The sequence below is a fragment of the Cuculus canorus genome, chromosome 2 (genome assembly GCF_017976375.1).
Source record: "Cuculus canorus isolate bCucCan1 chromosome 2, bCucCan1.pri, whole genome shotgun sequence".
In the NCBI taxonomy this organism is placed as follows: Eukaryota; Metazoa; Chordata; class Aves; order Cuculiformes; family Cuculidae; genus Cuculus; species Cuculus canorus.
Genome location: NC_071402.1, coordinates 156297241 through 156319040, shown reverse-complemented (window position 1 = coordinate 156319040; position 21800 = coordinate 156297241). Strand labels below are relative to the sequence as shown.

The 21800-nt window shown below is 40.8% G+C and overlaps 1 protein-coding gene across 3 annotated transcripts in view; it reads left to right on the top strand.

Annotated features, from left to right (window-relative positions):
• CRHR2 (corticotropin releasing hormone receptor 2) overlaps window positions 1-16890 on the top strand; it is a 166795-nt gene extending 149905 nt beyond the window's left edge. For 2 of the 3 annotated variants that reach the window (XM_054059530.1, XM_054059531.1), the window contains 2 exons: window positions 63-104; window positions 14683-16890. In XM_054059530.1, the coding sequence (XP_053915505.1) occupies window positions 63-104; window positions 14683-14823 (183 nt within the window). In that variant the 3' untranslated portion in view covers window positions 14824-16890. The remainder of the gene's footprint in view (window positions 1-62; window positions 105-14682) is intronic. The other variant, XM_009558277.2, reaches the window with a different exon arrangement.
• Window positions 16891-21800: the final 4910 nt, after the last annotated feature.

The following is a 21800-nucleotide window of genomic DNA, read 5'->3' as shown; positions in this document are numbered from 1 at the left end:
CATCTCTGATTCTGTGTGGTAAAATACTTACCTATTAATTGACTCCTTTCTATGATTTACAGGGTTTCTTTGTGTCAGTATTCTACTGCTTCTTGAATGGTGAGGTAAGTAGTATCCCCTGCTGTCAGTGTAATTAATTCTTGAGAGGTGGAACCTACTTAAATGCCTGATTATAGAGACATGAGATGTTTTTACATGGGGCCATGGACCCATCAGTCTGTTGCTCTTGAAAAAGTTTCTGTTAACTGTGCATCTGAATTTCCCAACCCTCTTTTTTAGCTGTTATTTGTTCACAACAGTTTATCAAATTCAATTCATGTTTTAGTCTTCAGTTTAAGACTTCTTTGAAGTTTCTCATTAATTACAAATATGATTTCTGGCTAAACACGAGCACTACCTCAGAGCTGGTCTCTTATTAAAGATATGCTGCGGGTGACCTTTTTTATGATGAAATTGCTCTGCTGAGATGAGAGAGTTTCTCTCTGTGGATCTCTCTCTCTGAGGGATCAATGCCTGTTGCACACAGAAAAGAGAACTGGGGACAGAATCAGTGGCGACCCTCAAATTTTAGGTGCTTCTTCTCATGGAAGACATGTTTCACTAACATTCCTCAGCATTTGACTTACATCCCTAAGTGTGTATCTTTTCCCCTGACACTGCCAGTGCCTCGTTTACCTGCATTTAAGTGTGTCATCTTTGTTAGGTAAAAGTCGTGTCTCTGCATAAGTCAATTCAATGTCTTAATTATTCCTTCTGTATTGGTATATATATTATTTGTGCTGCTTCTTAATTTCATTGTGAGCTCCCTGTGTGGCGCTATGAGAAAGAATGGGCATGTCTTCTCACCCAGCTGCTCCACATTTCCTGTTCCTCAGCCAATGAAGCACCAGTATTTTGGGATTTTTTGTTTTGCTTTTCTACATTCCCCCTCTTCCTCATTAATTCTGAGGTCACATTAACAAGAAGCAATGCTGCTTTCTCAGGTTAGGCAAGCACTTTATATATTGGCAACAGAAAATTTTCAGTTCTCTTTCCAACTTTCCTTAGATGAATTCTGACCACTCTGTTTGCTTCTTAATAAACAGGGAGGTGAAGTCTTCTCCAAAAATTACAGACTCCATAACTGTAGGACTACAATTACCTCAAAACTTTGCCATATACTTGAGTTGCTTTGTGACCGTGTCTTTTTTTTCTTTTTTTTTCCCGAGCCACTGTGCTGCACAATCTGATGAGGTTAAACTCACCAGAAGTCTGGCATGTGTTTTCAGTAGTACTTGTCATATTCATCAGGTTTACCATGATAACACAGGAGAATCTTCCATATAGACAGCAGGCACTTTTTTCTGTACTTTCTTTCTTTTTCATTTTCCACCAATGCCACAGTGAACATCAGGGAATGGAACCTGGAATACATGATTTCACAGTCAGTCAGGACTTTGTAACATTTCTATAGTGCTCTTCCATTTTGTGGACTTGGCCAAGGACCAGTTGGCTGTTCGTTCCAAGCTTTCACTTTTTTATCTGTTCTGGGATGCTTTCAGCTGTCTTCCAGTGGGAGAAATATCTCCTTTGCTACAGCAGTCTGAAGTTCTCTGTCCAAGGCTGTGAGCCAACTTCCTATCTCCTGTGACTTATAAATGAGTTCAGACATAATCAGGCTTGTTGAAAGGCGGGATAATTAGCCTCATGTACTTCTTCTGTGCCTTGATAACAATCTACCAGCAGATCTGGGTGATTTTCCCAGCTATATCACACTACTGTTAAAATCTGAATGGACAGTTCTGGGAGTTCAAGGGTAAGACACCCAAGTTGGGTGATGTAGGTGACAGAATCGTAGAATCATTCTTGATTGGAGGCTGGCAAATGTTGTGCCCATTTACAAGAAGGATTGGAGGAAGGATCCAGGGAACTACAGGCCTATCAGTCTGACCTCAGTGCCGGTGAAGGTCATCTTCATCAGCAGATCATCTTGAGTGCTATCATACTGTTCACACAAGACAACCAGGTGGTCAGGCCCAGTCAACATGGGATTATGAAAGGCATCCACAGGGGTCTACCAGGTATGAAACAATATCTATAGAAGATCTACACCTTCTGATTGGGAACTGAAAAGCCAATTAGGATACAATGGGGCTTCTCAAGTGGCACAACCTCTCTATGTCACTAATTCAAGCCAGTCAATACAATGTTTTTCTCATCAGCTTAGCCTACAGTAGACACTTCCATTTCTTCACCTAAACAACTCTAGTCTTCACTGACGGTATGGTTTAGCCCTCCACTGACTGTAATCCATGCCTAGACAATCCACTTACATGTATACACCTACAAACAGCTGAATTTGTTAGCAATATTTTCCCTGCAACCATCCATGTACACCTAATGTGCAACTTCCATTTGGCTAGCTGAACCATGACAAGTACCTAACTACTTCTTTGAGATATAACATAAGTCTAAACGCCCCAAATATTGCAGCATTTTCTGTTTCAAAACTCTGAAAGGACTTTGGAATTATCTTAATGTACTGCAGGAATATTTTTTAAGTATCATAAAGTTTTAATGAGTGACATTTCCTGCTCTGTTCTAGCTTCAGCTCTGCACAGCTTAGAAACAAGCAGATCCAATGAATTTTCACAGCTTTCTGACTGTGTAATCCTGTTGGTTTACAGTATACTATTATAAACACTTTTCCTTGTGATACCTTCCTAGGTATTCACAAACTCAGAAAGAATTCTAAAAACAGCTTGCGTTTCTCAGGTCACATCCGAAAGACCTTATCACATCACATGGCAAAATCTGGCAATAATGTTGTGTCTTGTGTCTTGCCTCCTTGCGAAGTGAGAGGCCTGTACAGGCTTTACTGCCAACTGAGGCATCTATGAAGGCCTTGGCTGTCGGCTGAGGAAAAGTGTGTTTTCTTATTGTAAACTTCCATGCCTAAACAGTGCAAACCATATTGATTTACTTGCTGTACTTTCTGTTCCCCAATTATCTGCTATGAAAAAGCCTGTACTTCTCAGTACTTGTCAACAGCAGCACATCAGAAATACAGAAGTGCCGAAATATCATTTGCATTCTCCTGACATCAGTTGCACTCAGGGAGGCATCCCTACCAGAAATGGTGATGCAGTGGTGATAAATGTAGTGCCAACTCAATCCACATGAAGTACCAACACTTTTAGTGAGATCCACAGCAGATTTTGGTCTAAAAAAGAAAATATCCTGTAAATAGTAGCCATTCAGTAGCCTGAAATCCTTATAAATACCACTGAAGTCTTGTTGAATCATTATCTCTTCAGTAAGTCTGGTATTCCTTTCTCTGTGATAGATGGACTGATGGCTTCCTGCCTCAGAATGTTTTAAATGTGTCTGTAATAGTCTTTAACAGGTTATTTATTACACACAGTGCCAGGCCTCCTCTGAATGATGACGCAAACAATAAGGCTAGAATGCCCATTAATTTAAAGCCTTAATAATGCTGTGATTTCAGCTTCATCTCTGTCATTTCATATTTGATACAGATGCCACCAGGCACTTACAAACTGTCTGTAGTAGAGCTCAAACCATGTGGATCTCAGGTGAAAGTATCAAAGTTTCTGTCTTTTTGTCAGTGTTCTACCTGTGAAGTTTGGAAAAAGAAACAGAGAAGAGTTTTTGGAACATCTTGTAGCCTCCTTTGATTTAAACATATCATTATGACAGAGTTTTTCTCTTCCTATGAACTATTTTGCCTCAGATCAGAGTAGTTACACAGCTATGCTGCTTGAACAGATCTCATGTTCTAGAGGAGATGGCAGTGCCTCCAGCTCTCTAACTGAAGGTGGCACTTTATTAGTACATGATATCACCACACAAGGTCTCATTCTTGATTTTGCAGTGATTTGGTCTGACAGTTCAGCAATGGGATCACTGAAGAGAAAACGTGAAACTATTAAAATGTAGTCTGTGCAAAGAATTTCAAACTGAATGAGTTTATTTCCTTATGCTTTGAAGTGAGTGTTTGACCTGGAAATACAAACATCTCCCTTTCCCTCATTTCCACAGCACACAGTTCTTCACACAGATCTTGGACTAGCTTTGTTTGCTGCACTGAGAAATAAGATGATGGGCCAGGTCTTGAGAAAGGGTATATCATTTGGACCCCTCTAATGAAGATATGATCCTTCAGATTTTGAATATGAGTAGCTTTTCAAGCCAACACATTATACACAAGTTATTCCAGTCAACCTAAGGAGAACAAACAGTTTAGATACAAAACTTGACAGTTTTTCATGTTTTATTGCTTCCAAAAAGTTCCAAAGCTGTTTGGAACAAACTGAGTGCACCATGGATGGGTATGAAAGGCTGTTGGCACTTGACTCGTATTAATTTGTCTAGAGGCTTTTTGCAATAGAGTTGTATTTTTTGGACACAATCTACTAGCACTAGATGGCAAAAATATGTGAATTTCATTTAATCTGGGTGGCTAAGAGCATCTCTGGACTTCCAAGAAAACTGAGGATGAGAGGTTTCCAAGAATTTAAGCTGTTATGAAAAAACGTCATAATGAAAAATATGTATACATTTACGTTAAATGCCACTTAAACAGAACAGATGTAAGTTGGGAACTTTTTTCCAATGACTAAAAAATCCAAAATACTCCTCAAAGTTTTTTCTATTGACTCACAGATAATGAGACTAAATTTAGTTTCACATAGCACTTGATTTAAAAAAATATTTAAGAAGGAGATGTTTTGGAACAAGGATGGATACAATGGTATGAAGCTCTGCTGAAGAGAATGCATTTCCAGAAAACTCCTCTTGGACAATTTTTATTGCAGTACACTAAAAAAATCTTGAGTTTTTTTAGTTGGTTAAATTTATTCTACCTAGATTGTTTTTTTTATAAAAAGATGAAAATGTATAATGAGGGATATGCTTTCATGCTATTTCATCCTTATGTAAGTATGTGTCATGGTTTAGCTGTTCCTAAGAATATAGATTTAGACACTAAATCGTCTCTTCAGCCTCTGTAGGACAAGCTGATTAATTCAATCCAGTAACTGACCTTGACTGCATGTGTTTAATTAAAGGCTGTCTTTCAACAGTGTGTCTGATGTGGGATTCATCTCACATGGTACCTCTGATTTTTCTGACAATGATCTTTAGAACTGAATGTTGGGTAAAAACATTACTATTCTATCCAGGTCACAGCCAGATCAGAAACTGCAAAAAGTGAAAGTTATAGTCTTTAGGCATGTGTTGAGTAGCCTTATAATTCTTTGCATGCTATGAAATCCAGGAAAAATATTCAGTAAAATTTCAGTACCAAAGAGACCAATTGAGGCAGTTGTCACCTTTGGTTTTTCATAGCAGCACATAAAAAGAAGACAACAGAAGGGGGTAATGACACTCAGCAGCACTATCATCACTCCCTGTTGATCTCCATGCTCACAGCTCATTCAGGCATTCTTTGAACCTATGTCTCCAGGGTCTTCTTTCAGCTCTCTAGTGTGTATTTTCTGCTCACAGGGGATATGTACAGCATTACCAGCATTTCCGTTCTCTCTTTGACTGATTCCAGATAGCATCTTTAAAGGAAGATGGAACTTCCCTCTAGTTCCCTTTCTAGTGTGATATCTACCTTCTCAGCCAGATCTCCTTGCTAGTAATGTTTTTCTCCTGAAAGAAAATAAAGTATTTCAGAGAGAGAATGAGTGCATTTATAGTGTTTCCTATTCCAAATATATCTTTCCATAGTCTTGTGTTAGCTTTGGCCTTATGGCTGCTGTTTGTTGAAGTCTGCAGGGAAGGAAGACAGATCTTAGATGCAACAGCATCCGCTAGAGAAGGAAATAAAATATTTCCAGACAGCCAGTAGTAAACCACCAGAGGAATGGGAACTTCACTGATGGGCCTGGTTCCATTCCTGCTACCTCAGAAGAGGCCTTGTGGAAACAAGAGGATAGTGGGGGAAGGCTTCCCTACTTCTTGAGAAGGGCTATCAATGTTATTAAGTGCTTCGTGCCATTTCCAATAACCACTAGTGCTGATGCCTCAGAGAATTCTTTGATGGTTGGAAACCTTAACAACCACAACAGGAGATAATAACACAGCTGTACCATAAAAGGGAGCTTGTGAATGAAAGTGATCATAGAATCATAGAATCATAGAATCACCAGGTTGGAGAGGACCCACTGGGTCATTGAGTCCAACCATTCCTAACAATCCCTAAGCCATGCCCCTCAGCACGTCGTCCACCCGTCCTTTAAACAGCTCCAGGGAAGGTGACTCAACCACCTCCCTGGGCAGCCTGTGCCAATGCCCAATGACTCTTTCCGTGAAAAATTTTTTCCTGATGTCCAGACTGAACCTTCCCTGGCAGAGCTTGAGGCCATTCCCCCTTGTCCTGTCCCCTGTCACTTGGGAGAAGAGGCCAGCTCCCTCCTCTCCGCAATCTCCTTTCAGGTAGTTGTAGAGAGCAATAAGGTCTCCCCTCAGCCTCCTCTGTGTGAATGACCCAAATTTGTAAAGTGGTAGTGCTTGATGAAGGGCTAGGCAGAGAAGAGCAGTCTCCACTATCAATGTGAATCAAGGAAACAAGAGCAATCCTAGTTAAACGTGATCACAATAAGAGTGTTTAAGCAGTAGAACAGAGGCCTAGAGTGTTTGAGATCTCTGCCCTTGGATATACTCAAAATGACTGAGTAAGGCCCTGACATAATTTCAAAACAGTATGTATTTTCTGTGCTGGACTTGCTTTGATCATGGCATTGGACCAGATGCCTTCTGAGGTGCCTTCCAACCTTAATTATACTGTAATTCATTAATCTTATGTTCACATTAAGGTGTCTGTCAGAGAATCATAAAATGATCTGGGCTGGAAGGGACCTTAAAGATCATCTTTCCACCTCCCATTCCCCCTTGCTATGGGCAAGAACACCTTCCAGAGGATCAGGTTGCTCAAAGCTTCATCCAACTTGGCTTTGAACACCTCCAGGGATGGGGCAGCCACTACTTCTCTGGGTGACCTGTTCCAGTGCCTCACCACACTCACAGTGAAAAATTTCTTCGCAATATCTAATCTAAATCTGTCTTTCATTTCTGACCATGTCCTGAAGGGATCTATAACTGGCAAGGCCTATATCTGAACTCATCCTGCAAGGCACGAATTCTCAGCTCAAGCAGTCCTCAGATTCTAATATTAACAGGTCAATATCGATAATCAACTATGAATTAAGATATAAAAGGGAAAACAATTAGCTGACTTAAAGAGAAACCATAACAAGAGAGGCACAGAACAAGTTACTTCATTAGATGGCGCTGTTAATTATTCTCACAACAAGGTGCAAGGCAAGGATAAATATGTTTAGAGGGGTTTTGTGTTGACTCTTTACTCAGGCACCATCTGTCTCTCAAAATCTATTAAGCTCAAATTGGCTTATTTTGATCTGATCATCTTGGGAGGCTAGTCGTTATAATTGCCATCTATGAATCACCACCTAAATGGTTAGTCACCCAGCTGTCCGTCAATCTAATCAGACTTTACATTAATCGTTCTGAACCCAAAGGGCATGCATTAAGCAATCCCTAAAATCACTGAATAAATACGAGTATGGGGGTGGACTAGAGCACTGAAGTTTAACGCCATCTCCCACAACAATTGCTTTCTGAGCAAAACTGTCCAACAGCATGAGTTTGAGTACTATTCCTAAATGCGCCTGAGGATGCCCGGGCAATATAGACTCAACAGAAGGATTCAAACCTTCCCTTTGGGACTACTAGCCAGCAGTTAATTACAGGACTGCAGTCTCTTCTCAGTGCTCATGTCTCACACCCAGATGTGTTCTGGTAGAAAGTCAGCTTCATTTCTGCGGCTCTGGCAGGTGTCTTCAGACTGGGGTCCTGCTAGAGAGATAAAAATTAAAGAGGCCCAGACATGATGAAATGTAGCAATTGGTCTGAGAGTGTTTCCCTGCTTCATCTTCCTTTTCAATACACCACTGTTGTTGTGAGCTTGCGTCCAGAGCATTCCACAACAAAATCACAGAGGCTTGGGGTGAGCTGATCGCACTCGTGGCCTCCCTTTCTAGTAGTTAGTTCTGGTCCTATGTGGACCAGAATAAAAAAACAGCATTGGCTTCCACATGAAAATGTATGGCAAATCTTTATAACTAGTCAGAACTCTTCTAGTTTTAGAACTTCTTCTAACATTTAGAACATTTAGAACATTTAGAACTTCTTCTTAAACATTTATATATGATAACAAAGTTGCCCTGTTGTGATCTTAGAAATTAAATCTTAACATCACAGACTGGCATGTGCTGCAAAACTATCCATCTGACACGAAGTTATATGGAATTGCTGCTAAAGACTGGCAAATCAATGAATTGCAAACCAGTTAAACAAGCTATTTTTTTTAGAGAGACTATAAACTTTAACAATGTTACGTAAAGCAGTGATGTGACGTAGGCAGTTGGGGTAAAAGAATAGTTCTATCTGAGCTTCATTTTTGTTTCCTTTGAGCCTTGCAGATTGTTTTGACTACATCCCTTCCCTACCTTAGGAAGATTAAACACTGGTAATGACATTTTTACAGAGATGTTTGGTTCAGTTTTTTGTCTAATGGTAATATCACTGTCTCTGGCCTGAGAGGCTGGCTTTACTGGGGGCCTTATAAAGCCATACCAATAGGGTGAGAGGTGCCTGTAGGACGTACATATAGCTGCTCAGTGATGTACTTCATTTACAAAAAATAGATAAACACTCACTCTTATCTCTTTGAGTGCGTTAGTGTTCCTCATCTGCAAATCCCCGGGTCTGTCAGCCCAGCAGTCTCTATGCTTAGGTCATTCTCTTTCTTTGCTTCCATTCAGGACTGCACTTGATCCTTCCAATGATCTGGAGAGGCTTGGCCCTTAGGCTTCTTTCCAGCATTTATATTAAATCCAGCATTTACTGTCCCTACTCTCTTGAGGGACACTCTAGCCCTTTGAAAAAGTTTCAAGGTATTATGTAAGGCATCAGTTTACATTAGCTTAAGTTCTGTTATGTAATGCATAGGTTTTATCCCCCTAACATCAGACATCTAATACATCCACATATGCAGTTTAGCTGATCACCCTCAATTTCATTTATAGGCAGTGATTTATCCAAATGAGGGTAGATTTCAACTATCTCTGTTTGATGATCTTTTCCCGATATCCTATGGCATTTCTTATGTCTCTGCTGGATACAGAGAGAGACCAGGGCTTCAGAAACTTCGTCAAAGTGGATTACATTCCAGAGTCAGACACAGTTAGAGCAGTGTCCTGAAATTTAAAGTCTGCATAGCCAGTTCCCTTTTGCTGGTCTGAACATTGCTTGAAGATCCCTCTTCCTCATCTGCAGTTTACAATAAGATTGAATATATCTTCATTAAATTTCCCAAATTTGCACCACCATTCATAACCAAAGAAGTTTAAAGTCCAAAGTTACTCTCCAGTTACCTCCCAACTGTAACAGAAGGATCTGAAACGCGGAATAAAGATGTGTGTTAGTGGAACATGATTCCACTGAAACTTGTTTTCATGGAGTAAAAATTGATCTCTTCCAAAGGCCATTGAGATACACATAAACCCTTTTAATTTATTTTATTTGCCTTTGGATCAAGTTTTCTGGGAGTGAAAAGTTATGTACAAGCTTAATTAGAGTTATGTAGTCACAGACTGATGAACACCATGATTATTCTATTGTCAGAATAGTACCTATTGTCCCTCTGCCGCTCACTTGTTAATATTTGCATGAGACGTGTTCTCTGGAGACAGAGCATGGCAGCATCCCAAAAGTCTTGCTTCCATCTTCCATTACAATAATAATTCATTTACTCCTACTCTTCTTATCAGACCCTTCATTTTTACCTACGTAACCCATTATATTTTATTTATTACATCAAAAAGCCCAAAATGAATGGGACCCGTTATTCTAAGCACTGTGTAAATGGATCACACTTTCTTTCTCTCTGCTAGTAAGACATGATCTGTCTTCCAAAAACCTGATTTTTAATGTCACTAAAGGCTCTTTCTTGAGCTTGTTTCTAATTGATGGCTACAAGAAATTAGCCAGAAGACACTGTCTAGTGTAACTAATAGCAATAGAAAGTTGATGACTGTTTTATGAAAAGCAAATCTTCTCTGCATCCTTGATCCCCTCTCTTTCATTCTTTATGTTGTTCTTCTAAAGAGGATTAGTGTTTTTAAAAAATTTTTTATGATCAGATGTGGTTTTTAGTGTTTTTCAGATGCGATCTGAAAGTGTGAGAACTCCGTGCTTAGGTCATCTGATCAGGGAAGAAAAATTATAACCCACTGACTTCTGTCTTTCCCATCACCTGCATTCTTTCTCTCGACTGCTATAAAGCAATCCTGCTGAGAGCAGTGCCCACACTATGTATGCACAAATATGTTGGTAAATCTGATTTGACCACATGTTCAGAAACTGATTATTCACAGTACACAAAGTGCAAAGAGCTGAAAATTGTAATTCTGAGAGAATAACTGTTAGCAAGAAAAAGACAGACCCAGGGTCAATGCAGAGAACTGAGCTTTCTGCTCAGCACCATGGATAAACTTTACAATCTCAAACACTAAAGCTACAGAGAGGTGAAGCTGATAATTTGCATTCCCAAGACAGGCTATTACAGGCAAGTGCTGTTGATTTCAGGTCATAGATGGGCAAATGCTGACTCTAGGATATTATACTGATTCTACGCAAGCTTAACAGATAGACAGTTGCTCTCTTGGAGATTAACAACTAGGTTTGAAGTTGCTATTTTGCTTTATCTTTATCTCTTCCACTGTGTAATAGCTTTTTATAGTGTCTCTTTTTAAAATGTTATTATAGCAGTCACAGCCAGTTTTTTGTTTTTTCTTTCCTGACCTGAAGTTAAGCTAGCATTTGTTTCTGAGTTCAGTGTTAAGAGATAAATTTAAGCTTAGCCTTTTCTGCTTGCACTCTGGTCACGTCCTAACTGTAGTGAATTATTCTGTCATGAAGAAATGCTTTGCACTCACTGCTTTCAAGTGCAGTGTCTATTTCCATGTGCCAAATCAATTAGGAGTGGCTCCAGCTGTAAAAGACAGCACTTTTGTTGCTACCTTTTATCGTCTCTCAAAGCTTGTGAATAAATCGTATCATAAAAGCCGTTCAGACAACTGCTTTTTTAGACTCATGTTTTTATCTACACATGGCTCTTTGACTTGATTGGTTTGAAGCTCAAATGATAAATCTAATCCAGTCGAGTAAGTATCTGTTCACACAAGTTGCTTAGAAACACAAAACCCCCACTAGATGACTCCCCCTTTTTTTGTGACCCGCTGAAATGCTGCTACAGGAATACATACCTGAGATGCCTGAACTCATAGGACTGCCAGTCTGATATTAACATCTTTAGCAAGACTGCACTATACACCAGAGATGAAGACATTCATCTCTTTGAAGAACTGAGGTGAATCACAGCCTCTCTGTACAAGGGCAAATTTCACTCCAGCAGAAAGGGGAAAAAAAGTTTCTAACAATAGCTCAGCATTTGGTGACATCTGGGGAGAAATGAGAACTCAAGAGAAAACATCCCTCTACAGAGAAAATCCCGTGTTCTTCATGAGATAGTTTCAGGACACAGTTTACTCCTCTGACACTTTACATGTGACTTATACCATTTGCCTTGCGTGCCCAACATTTGGCAAAGTTAATCATACTCAAAGAAGCAAGATGAGGCAAGGACTTATTCATTCCACATATCTAAGTCACCCCCTTATGAGGATCATCTCTCTCTCTCTCCATTGTCTATACTGAAAGCATAAACATTGACCAAGACTAGATATCAAGCTTTCAGATGAGATGCATTCCCCCCTTGCCTGTACTCTGGCCTTTGGGTGTGTTTTATATGCTCTTTAAATCCAGAATCAGAGATAAGTATCCCTTGGCCACTCCAAGCCAAACGATGACAGGCTTGCAAACATTGGGCATCCAGGAAGGTGCAACACTATGACACATCTTTCCCCTGTTTCTCATGTTTTAACAGGAAGGTTCAATGAGCCACTGAGATCAATTTGATGATACAGTGAAAGTCAGGAGTTCAAGCTGCCTTCTACTGTAGGAGTACATGGCTGAGTCAGCCCATCCTGACTCTGGCTATCTCACATAACTATCTCATTTAACTCATTTTGTGAACTGACCAAACTCCATCTTGAAACTAATGGAGGCATGACCAACTGCTTCATAATGAGAGGCTCTTCCAGAAATCCCCTGCAGTGTTATTTAACAGGAGTTCCCATTCTCATCACAAATCCATTCATGATGATCATGCTTCTCCTGGCTATCTTTTAATTTCAAACCTTCTTTCACTTGCATGTTCACTCTTCCGCTTCTCCATGAAAACAGTCCTATCGCCTCTCAGCTTTTATTTTTCTGGAGTCTGTTCCCACCTATCAAGCATAAACCTCATCATTTTATAAAGAAACGTTTAATTGATTCAAAATCAAAAGAAAGAAACCCACTTTGGCACTCTTCTCACCTTACCATAAACATCTCCACCCACCTGTCTTAAATGTCAGATCAAGCAGCACAGATCACACATAGCTGAGAAAACAATGAAAGAGATCTTCAGATCCATTTTGCCCAATTTTTGCCTTCTAGAAGGGCACTGATAGAAAAGCCAAATTTCCAGCTTCAAGATTCCCCTGACAAGGCATCAAAGAAATTGCAAAACTGTTTTCCAAGTTGATACTTACAAACCTGAGCCAGGATGTATTTCATGGGCAAAACTGATGATAAGAAGGGACTTCTAGGTGCCAGACCACAGCACTGCAGACTTTCTAAGTAGTAATGCTACAGACTATGGGTTTGTCTAAGAATGTGAAGGCCCAGCAAGAAATGGTAGGATTGAATCCCCCCCTTCCCATGTCCTCTTTATGAACTGTTGTATATTTTAACTATCAGGCCATCGTTCCAGTTCCTCTAGGACACCTAATACCAACAGCGTGTGCTTTGAGTGGGAAATACCTCTGCTACTAGAACTTACCAGCTTATTTGAGCAGCTCTTAGACAGTATGATGGAGCTTGTCTGAAGCATGGCTGGGGGTTGTGTTCAATGTATTTTGAGTATTTGACTTCACACTACGCTTGAAGGCAGGCCCCAAGTTTTAAAGAAAATGTAGAAAAGTAGTGGCTGTGCACCTTTGGACAATTTGTTTCAACATCATCTTCCCTGCAATCCCAGTGGCGATTATAGGTACACCCAGGATGGCTTTGGTCTACCTCAGGTGCTGATAGCTGAGAAGTTGTATCAGCATGGGTTTTACGCAGGCTGTGCAAGCTCATCTCAGGCCTTGTACAGTTGCCATGGCAGCTGATCCATGTTGAGGTCTACTCTGCAACAACATCACTGCTATTAATACCCAAGCTTTAGCCTGCCGGTGGTAAACTGGGTATAAGAGCACTCCTTTACTTTTGAGGGATGCAGCGAACATAAGTGTATTAACAACTGAAAAACATTCAGCATAAGATATCAATATTTTCTAAATTTAGCTAAATTTATAATTCAGAAATCTAAAGCATAGCTTGTTTTCTAGAGTCACTTTATAGCTAATGAAAGGAAATAGGTGTTTTTCGTCTGACCACAATATCTGGCCCACTTTGGACATCTGCTTTAGTAGGAGATGAATCATACCCTTTGACCAGATTCTCTGATTCTCCCTTGATCAGGAAGAGACTTATGTGTCAGTAGCTGAGGTGTAATGTCTATGTTATATTATTTATAACCCCACCTTCTATGCAAATGTGGTTTTTGGCAAACATGTCCCAGGTAGGGTTCCTATTACCTGTTTTTCTCTTGCTTGCACACATACATATTTGAGCTAGAGCTCCTGGGCTCTTTCTCTGGTCCATGCAAAAACATATGCACTTAAAGTTCAACATTCATCTGGCCTCTGTGTAAGTATCTGCTTGAGGATGACCTTGTGCTGACTGTAGAGTAGCCTTTCACTGCCCATACAAGGAGCTCACAAGGATTAGGTCATGTGTATCTGTGTAGTAGTCGCCAATGATGATCTGTGGTTCTCCTTCATATACAAGGGAAAAAGTGGTAACAACAACCCCTGTGATAGGTCTCTCTAAGACCTCCATAAAGTGCATTCATCTTTAGGGCTTGATTTAATTGCATAAACTTAGGTGTTTATTGCCATTTGAAATTCTATGGGGTATTTAAGACATTAGATACGAGACATGAGATACGTGAAACCCATGCTTTTCCCAGAGCATAGTTGGAAAGAGCCAACTTTCTGCAGCCAACTCTCTGCAGGGACAACTGTCTGTGGGACAACTCCCTATGGGGACAACTGTCCGAGAAGAACTATTAGATTTAGGTTTAGGCTTAGTCTTGGGTTTGGGTTTAGGATTAGGATTATCTCTTTGTAGATTTGTTCCTGCAGAGAGTTGTCCTGTGGGGACACGTGGACATGGAGAGCTGGCCTAGACTGAGTGCATTACCCTGGAGAATGTCAAATGAACTAGATGCCCATGTTGAGGTGTCTGGATCAAGCTCTGCGTGTTTCAGTGGCTTGGCATGTGTCATCATTTGTCCAGTGGTGTCTAGTGTCCCATTACAGAAGACACCAGAGTATTCTAAATGTTCACGGTATTTCCTTTTTTTTTTTTTTTTCCTGCTAGGTCCGTTCCGCTGCCAGGAAAAGATGGCACCGCTGGCAAGACCATCACTCCCTCCGAGTCCGTGTGGCACGTGCCATGTCTATCCCCACCTCTCCAACACGAATCAGCTTCCATAGCATCAAACAGACCGCAGCCGTGTGATACGCCCTGCACAAACCTGCACCACCTGGTGGCCTTCAGGGTTCTTTCTTCATTCTCCTCAAGTTCCTTTCTTCAGAATTCCTTCCTTTATTCTGCACTGCTCTTTTGCAATGAGGTGCCCATCATATTTTTGTGAACTCTCATCTCCCATGTTTGTGATGCTGCTTTACGGCAATCGGGCAAGAGCCTCTTGGAGTAGTTGGTTGTGAAACAATTTCAAAGAAGAAAGGGATTCAACAGTGACTGCACCTTGTGGACGTTCACAATACAAAGTCTAAAACAGCAAACTGGCAGGAACAATCAATTTTTTTCTCCTTTCTTTTTTGACTGTTTTTCCCTTCTATATTGTGGTGAGCAAAGACTATTTTTAGCATACTGCCCATCTCACCCTGTACATTGATTCCCAATGATTTCAACAGTTTAATGTATAGATAGCCTGTCTTTTTCTTGTTTCTTTGTAAAAAAATCTTCTCTGCAGAACTGTGATTTCAGAACATGTGGCAGCAAGAAAAAGAAAGTTGGTGTGGAAAATCTGAATTTATCTACCTTCCCCATTTATTCCCTTGATTACTGGGGGCTGACCAGGACATCACTGGATATTTAATGCAGGACACTTTGCCTTGCAAGAACCACGATCTGTTCATGCACAGAATTTTGAAAAGGACAGCAGTTTCTCCAGATAGCTCTATAAAATATCCTTATTCCTTTTAGCCCCACACTTTCAACATAATGTAAGTAGCCTTTGGAAAGTCTTTGGTTTTTTTTCAGCTAAGAGGATTAGGATTGGGAAGGACAACAGAACATGTTTTCTGGGTTCAAAAACAAAAAAGGGAAGCACTTATAAATAGTAATGAGAAGAAGATGTTTGCATTATGAGGATAGTGCTACGTGCTCCACAAAAATTATCTACTGAGCATTTTGAAATAGAGCAGATGTATCTACTAGGCTTTTTATGTGATGTTAAAAAATACTGTGTATTTTCAATAATAAACACTACTCTAGGTTGGTTTAAATAAAACCATGCATCTTTTTCTTTACTCTGGAAAGGAAGAGGACACCTATTTTGAGTGTGGGTTTGTATCTAAGATCGGGGAAAGAAATCTTGTTTGATGATTAGCCAATAAGAATAACAATCTTATGATAACAATCTGAGCAAGAGGGCTTTTAAATGCAAGATGAATTGTCTCCCCTCTCAGCTGATGGTGTTACATTGGATTCCTGTCCTCTGCACTCCACTTCCCTCCACTGGGCTTTGCAACAGCAGAAACAAAAAGGCAAGTTGTGTAATATGTTTTCCACCACCTGTATCTCACCAGTGCTGGAGTAATTTACTCTTTCCACTTTATCATGCTTATTCAGAATTTTCTTCACATGTTTTAGAGGACTTCCCAACACAAGCTCATTTTAATTCACCAGATTTAAATTGGACTCCGTCCAGGCTTTAGGACAACACAGGGCTGGAAAATATCTTGGAAAACACTGATGTTAGTGCCCTGCTTTTGGAGGCATCCCGTCCTAAGAGCTCAATCACATTCAGCTTTGAGATGGTTAACAAAGTGCAGCAAAGTTAAATTAAGAAATTAAAGTTTTGTAACTTTCCCCCCTCCTATCTCTCATTTGAATTCAAGTGCCTCAATGAGGTAACTGATGGAGGAGGGAGATTTGTGATTCTGTCTAGTTAGACCTGTTATCTCTGCCAAAGAGGAAGAGCAGTGAAGAGTCTTTAGATAGCCTTACATGTGGCATAACAACTGGCGTAAGACATCCCAGCGCGGTAGAGACACAAATAAGACTGGAAATATCCCTGCCTATGCCATTCACTGCTGTCAGTGCCCTGAGTTCTGCAGAGCGATACAAACCATCTTCATTGTAACTGGGAAACAAAAGCATCTGATGAGACAGGACTGTATCTGTGCTGTCGTTCATTGCATGCATCACAACTGCAATGCACAGCCTCCTGGCATTTTGTGTTTGAAGGGACAAGTGTATCTACAGGTTAGAAATATGTGGATCACGTATCTCTGTGTTTGCTCTGTCTCTAGACCAGTCCAGGATGAAAAAGGGATTTGCAATGCAACAGATATTATCAGAAATTGCAGGTTGCTGTTGCTACTAGCAATGTATTTTTACAAAAAATAAATCCTTTTTCCAATTAGTATTTGTCCAAAGCAGAGATTTTCATTCCTTCCAGCACTGGACTCTGTTTCAAGCCAGCATGTGGAATACTGCTTATGCTAATTTTGAAGTGATTGCCATGCTGACACATTCGCTACTTCTACTTGTTTTGCCATGGAAGCTTTCTGAAGCCTGTCATGCCTGAGGTACTGACATCCACAGCCCATTTTCTCTAAAGCGTTGTGATGAAAACGAAGCTTGAATTTCTACTGTCAGTCTTGTTAGAGCAAGATTTCAGACCATCCCTGAAAGAACAATAAAAAGCTTATTTTGAGGTTAGCTTTTTTTTTTGGCTTCTCAGAGAGTGCAGAGCAGGGGAGAATGATGGAGGTAGATAGGTGTGTAATTCAGAACATATCATATCTGGGGCCAGGATCTAACTAAAAAAAAACCAAAAAAAAAGCAGGTTGTAGATTATATCTGGCAAGTCCTAGGGAATGACTGCTTTATGACAGCAAATAGAAGGAATATCATTTACATCAGCTGAGGGTTTCCTATCTGAGATTGGATACATTGGGCTCAATTGAAAGTTCTTCACATTATACACAGCGAGCTCGAGCTTCTCTGCACATGGCTGCCCTGTAGACAACCTGTGACTAGTTTGTAGGCTGTGGAAACTTTCAGTGGGCATGAAACCATCCTTTTTGGCAACATAAAGTGGAATAGCTGTGTCCTGGAGCTCATGTTCTTGTTCCTCTGAAGCCAAAAGCTGAGGCATAGTCTGTGGGCTCTATGCATTTATGAGGTGGTCACCATTGGTCTGTTTTCTAGGCATACATCTAACGTTTCTGGAAGGACTCTTGCAGGTGTCAGGAGAATTGGTGTCAGGCTCACATTGACCCTCTCAATATCCCTTTATTGTTCCAAGTAAAGAAGTAATCCTTATCTTTCCCTTTCTCTACACCACATCAAGGACCAGGAAGACCACAGGCCAATCAAAGTCTCCTGATGAAAGCTGCTATAGAAACAGGGAGTGGAAAGTAGTTTCCATGGAAATAGTGTTTTGAAGGCTGTTTCTCTTTCCTCCAATCTGTCAACTGATCAATATAATCTTTTTGCTTCCGTAAGTTCACCTCTCTGCCATTATCCTTCATCTGGTTTTATCAGGTGCGGCAAGATCCTACACAGAACTATAACTATCAGTAAGATGTCTTGGTCAACAGAGGGGAGTCCCTTAGCTGCATGTGCCCTCTCAGGAAGGTAAGACCAAGGAGTGGAGGAGCAGCCCTATGGAAAAGCATCCAGGGTCCTTGGTGGATGCCGAAGTGAACCCAAGCCAATCATGTGCCCTGGCAGCAAAGATATTTAACAGCACCCAAGGCTGTTTGAAGGAAGTGATTATTCCCCTCTATTTTGCACTCTTTAGACCACATCTAAATACTGTGCCCAGTTTGGCCCCGCCTGGTACAAGAAGACATTGACAAACTAGAGCAAGTTCAGTTGCAGAGCATCAAGATGCTCGGATCTAGAGCATTTGCCATGTGGAGAGGTTGTAGAGTAGCTGGTTCAGCATGGGAAGGGAAGACTTTGGGTGGATCTAGTAACAACCTGCCAGTACCTGCGAGGAGGTTACTGAGATGGCAGGTCCAGGCCTTTCACAATGGCATATGGCAGGACAACAAGAGACAACAGGCGTAAGGTAAAACAAGAAAGGGCCAGATATATGGAGAAAGCTTTTCCTCAAGAGAACAGTCAAACAATAGGACAGTAAGACTAAGAGTGTGCAATCTTTATCTCCAGAGATTTTTCAACACCCTGCTGCATAAAGCCCTGAGCAATTTTATCTGCAACCATAGCTGAGCCTGCTGTGAGTAGAGGCTTTGAACCAGAGACTTCCTGAAGTTCTTTACAACCTGGATTATCCTATCATCCTAGTAGTAACCATTCCACTAACACTCAGAAAGAATGAATATGAACAAGTTTTGGCTACTATTTTTTTTCAGTTGCTCCTCAGGGGTCTTGGAAATACATTCATGGCCCCTGTCTTCAAAAGAAGCTTCTTGCTTTGCTTTCTGCTGGCAGGGTTGAAAAGACAAATAAAGTCACGTCTTTTTAGGGAAAACTATCTTTTACACTATGATGCCTTTCAAAGCTCTAGGTGCTTTCCAACAAAACAATCATTCACAGTGCAGATCTGGGATGATTCAGAAGTAGCTTTTGGATCAGCAGAAAAAGCCTCATGACTTTTGAACAACCATGAATACTTGAAACAGAACTTATAAAAGCTCTCCCAGGAAAATGTTTGCAGAGCTGAGTTTTGCAGGTAAAGCATGTGCCAACTGGCGTCTGAGAGCAAGTGTATACTTCCTTTGGATCTGGACTAATTGCTTCCTTCTGACACTATTTAAATCTTTTCACTCTCCTCCTTTGCAATAAATTCCCAGTCCCAGCCTGCAGTAGAGACAACATATTGCCTCATCCTGACTATTCCCTGTGAGAGTCAGCAATGCTGCACTGCAGTTTCTTGGATGTAGGGATATCAGCTTAGAGACTGGGTTTGATACTGAAGAATCACTATGGAGACTTGTATCAGATATCAAATTAATTTTAAATGCATATTTTCTTAGCCTCATGTGTTATCTTCTGCTTACAAAGAGAACTCTGACCCCCAGGAGATACCAGTAAAAATGCCTCGCATCCATCACATTAAGCATCAGTACCAAGCATTCCAGTGGAGCACATGTGGACAGTGCTGGCCATTCACCACCGGATGAGCTAGTAAAAGAAAGAAGATTTTGGACATCCTTTTAAAGCCTTACACCTGAACAGAAACTCAATGCATTGAAGTTCTCACATGTCTCCAGAAGATCTACCTGGCCTGGAGGGCCTGGAAGCAAGTCCCTCTTAAACCCTTTTCCACTATGAACATGCTACCACTAAGAGGGACACACCTTGGATGATTTTATAAGTGTTGCCCATTTAATAGATGAAGTCTTGCAACAGGCTCTTTTGGGAGTGGATCATTGATTGGCTGGGGCTGAGGCAAATGGTGTTGCTTCCTGGCGGCTGCTTGACTTAGAGAGTGCTAAGACAACTTTTCTGTCCCTTACCCTGAACACTTAATTGCAGTGTGCACAAAAATGGTTATGTCCTGGGCATCTTGAAGGAAAGGGGAGTTTGCATGGCATGAGTTTTGAGCTGGCTAGAAGGCAGGAATAGCACAGTCCTGAACCCATGGTATGTAATACATGGCTATAACCTCCATCAGTGCTCATCACCTTGGCTATGTATCACACCATCGGTAATGTGCTCTGCAATGTGAGAGGGTGATGTACACAAGTGAATGGATCTTGGGTAGAAAATGTGTTTTAAAGCTGAGGCTGAGTCATTCAGGACAATGTGGATCAGGAGGCTGGGCAGGGAGAGGTTGTGAAGGGAGGTATCCAGCTTCGGGCCACCCTGGTCTTTGGTCAGCCTCACTGTTTCTGCAGTGTTGATATCTGCTTCTGAAGACAGCCACCACAAGGCTTTCTTTTAGAGGAGAAAACAGGAGAAAACGGGAGAAAATCATCTCTGGGATTAGAATCCTCCGAGTTCACCAGCCAGAAAATGGTATTTCCCTATGTGGAAAGGATTTTGTAGGCTCACGAGTGTGAAGGTTTCACATAAATCCTTCAATTTTTCATAGACTTCACTTTATTTCTTTTCTCATTCAATGCTATAGAGCTGGAACATAACAAACATCTCAGGAGAAACTTTCAGAAAAGAAATAGAGCATAATATAAATCGAGGTCTGATGGCAAAATATGTGGTTGAAATCAAAATATTCATCATCTAGATAGTCCTCTTGGATTCTACATTGGTTTCTTAAGTTTTTCCACTTGATAATTAGTGTAGTAAAAAGAAAATACTTCTGATTAGTTTAATTAGCATAAAGTGGTGCTTTAGTGACCTTAAGCTATGAAAAGCTAAAGCTTTAAGAAAGAGCTCATAAAACATTAATGAGTTTCCCAGATGCTAACAAGCAATCCAGCTTCCATGGAAGTTATCTGTGCTCAGCAGTCTCTGAAGGCTGTGAAATGAACCCTCCAACCCTTTTGACACATCTCCCCTCTGCACTCTCAAGCTGCAAAGGGTCACGTCAGAGACTGAACCAATTAATTGCACTCTGAATATTGGCATATATCAAATGAGTGATTCAGTCTTCTGAGGTAGAAAAATGACAAATCATACAGCTGCTGGCAAGGTCATAAAAACCAACACCAGCACCCTGTAGGGATGCTTTCCTCAGAATCCAGAAGTATTATGTTGTTTATTGGCACGGTGACTAATGAGCTTCCCCATCCAGGCCGAGCAGGGAATAGTGATTAACCTGGGTCATCCCGATCCTGGCCAGCTACATGCCTGTACACACACTTAGACAGTAAAAAATCCAAATAACCTTCATCTGGCTTGACTGTAATTTAGTAGGTAACTCATTTTGACCTTGGGGATTCTCACTGGTTGCTGACTTACAGCTCAGCAGTTCAGCCAGAGGTTGACAGATTAATTGCCGTGTCAGCTGGTGGGTCCTGGCACATTATATGATCATCTCCGATGTCTGAAGCACAGATTGCTTCTTCCTAGTACAAGGGTGAGGCAACATCTAAGCCAACTCCAGATTAGTATGCAACCAAAGTAATGCAAACCACAAGATCATCTTAACTGCTTGTTTGTGAAATCTGGTGATTGCTGTGGTTTTATATCTCCCATGGATCCCTGGAAGCCTCCTTACCAGCCACCAGATGGGGATTAGCCTTGATTCTGTAAATGTGTGCAGGATTTTCAGATAAGTCATCAAGTCTAGAGAAGCCTTTCTTTAA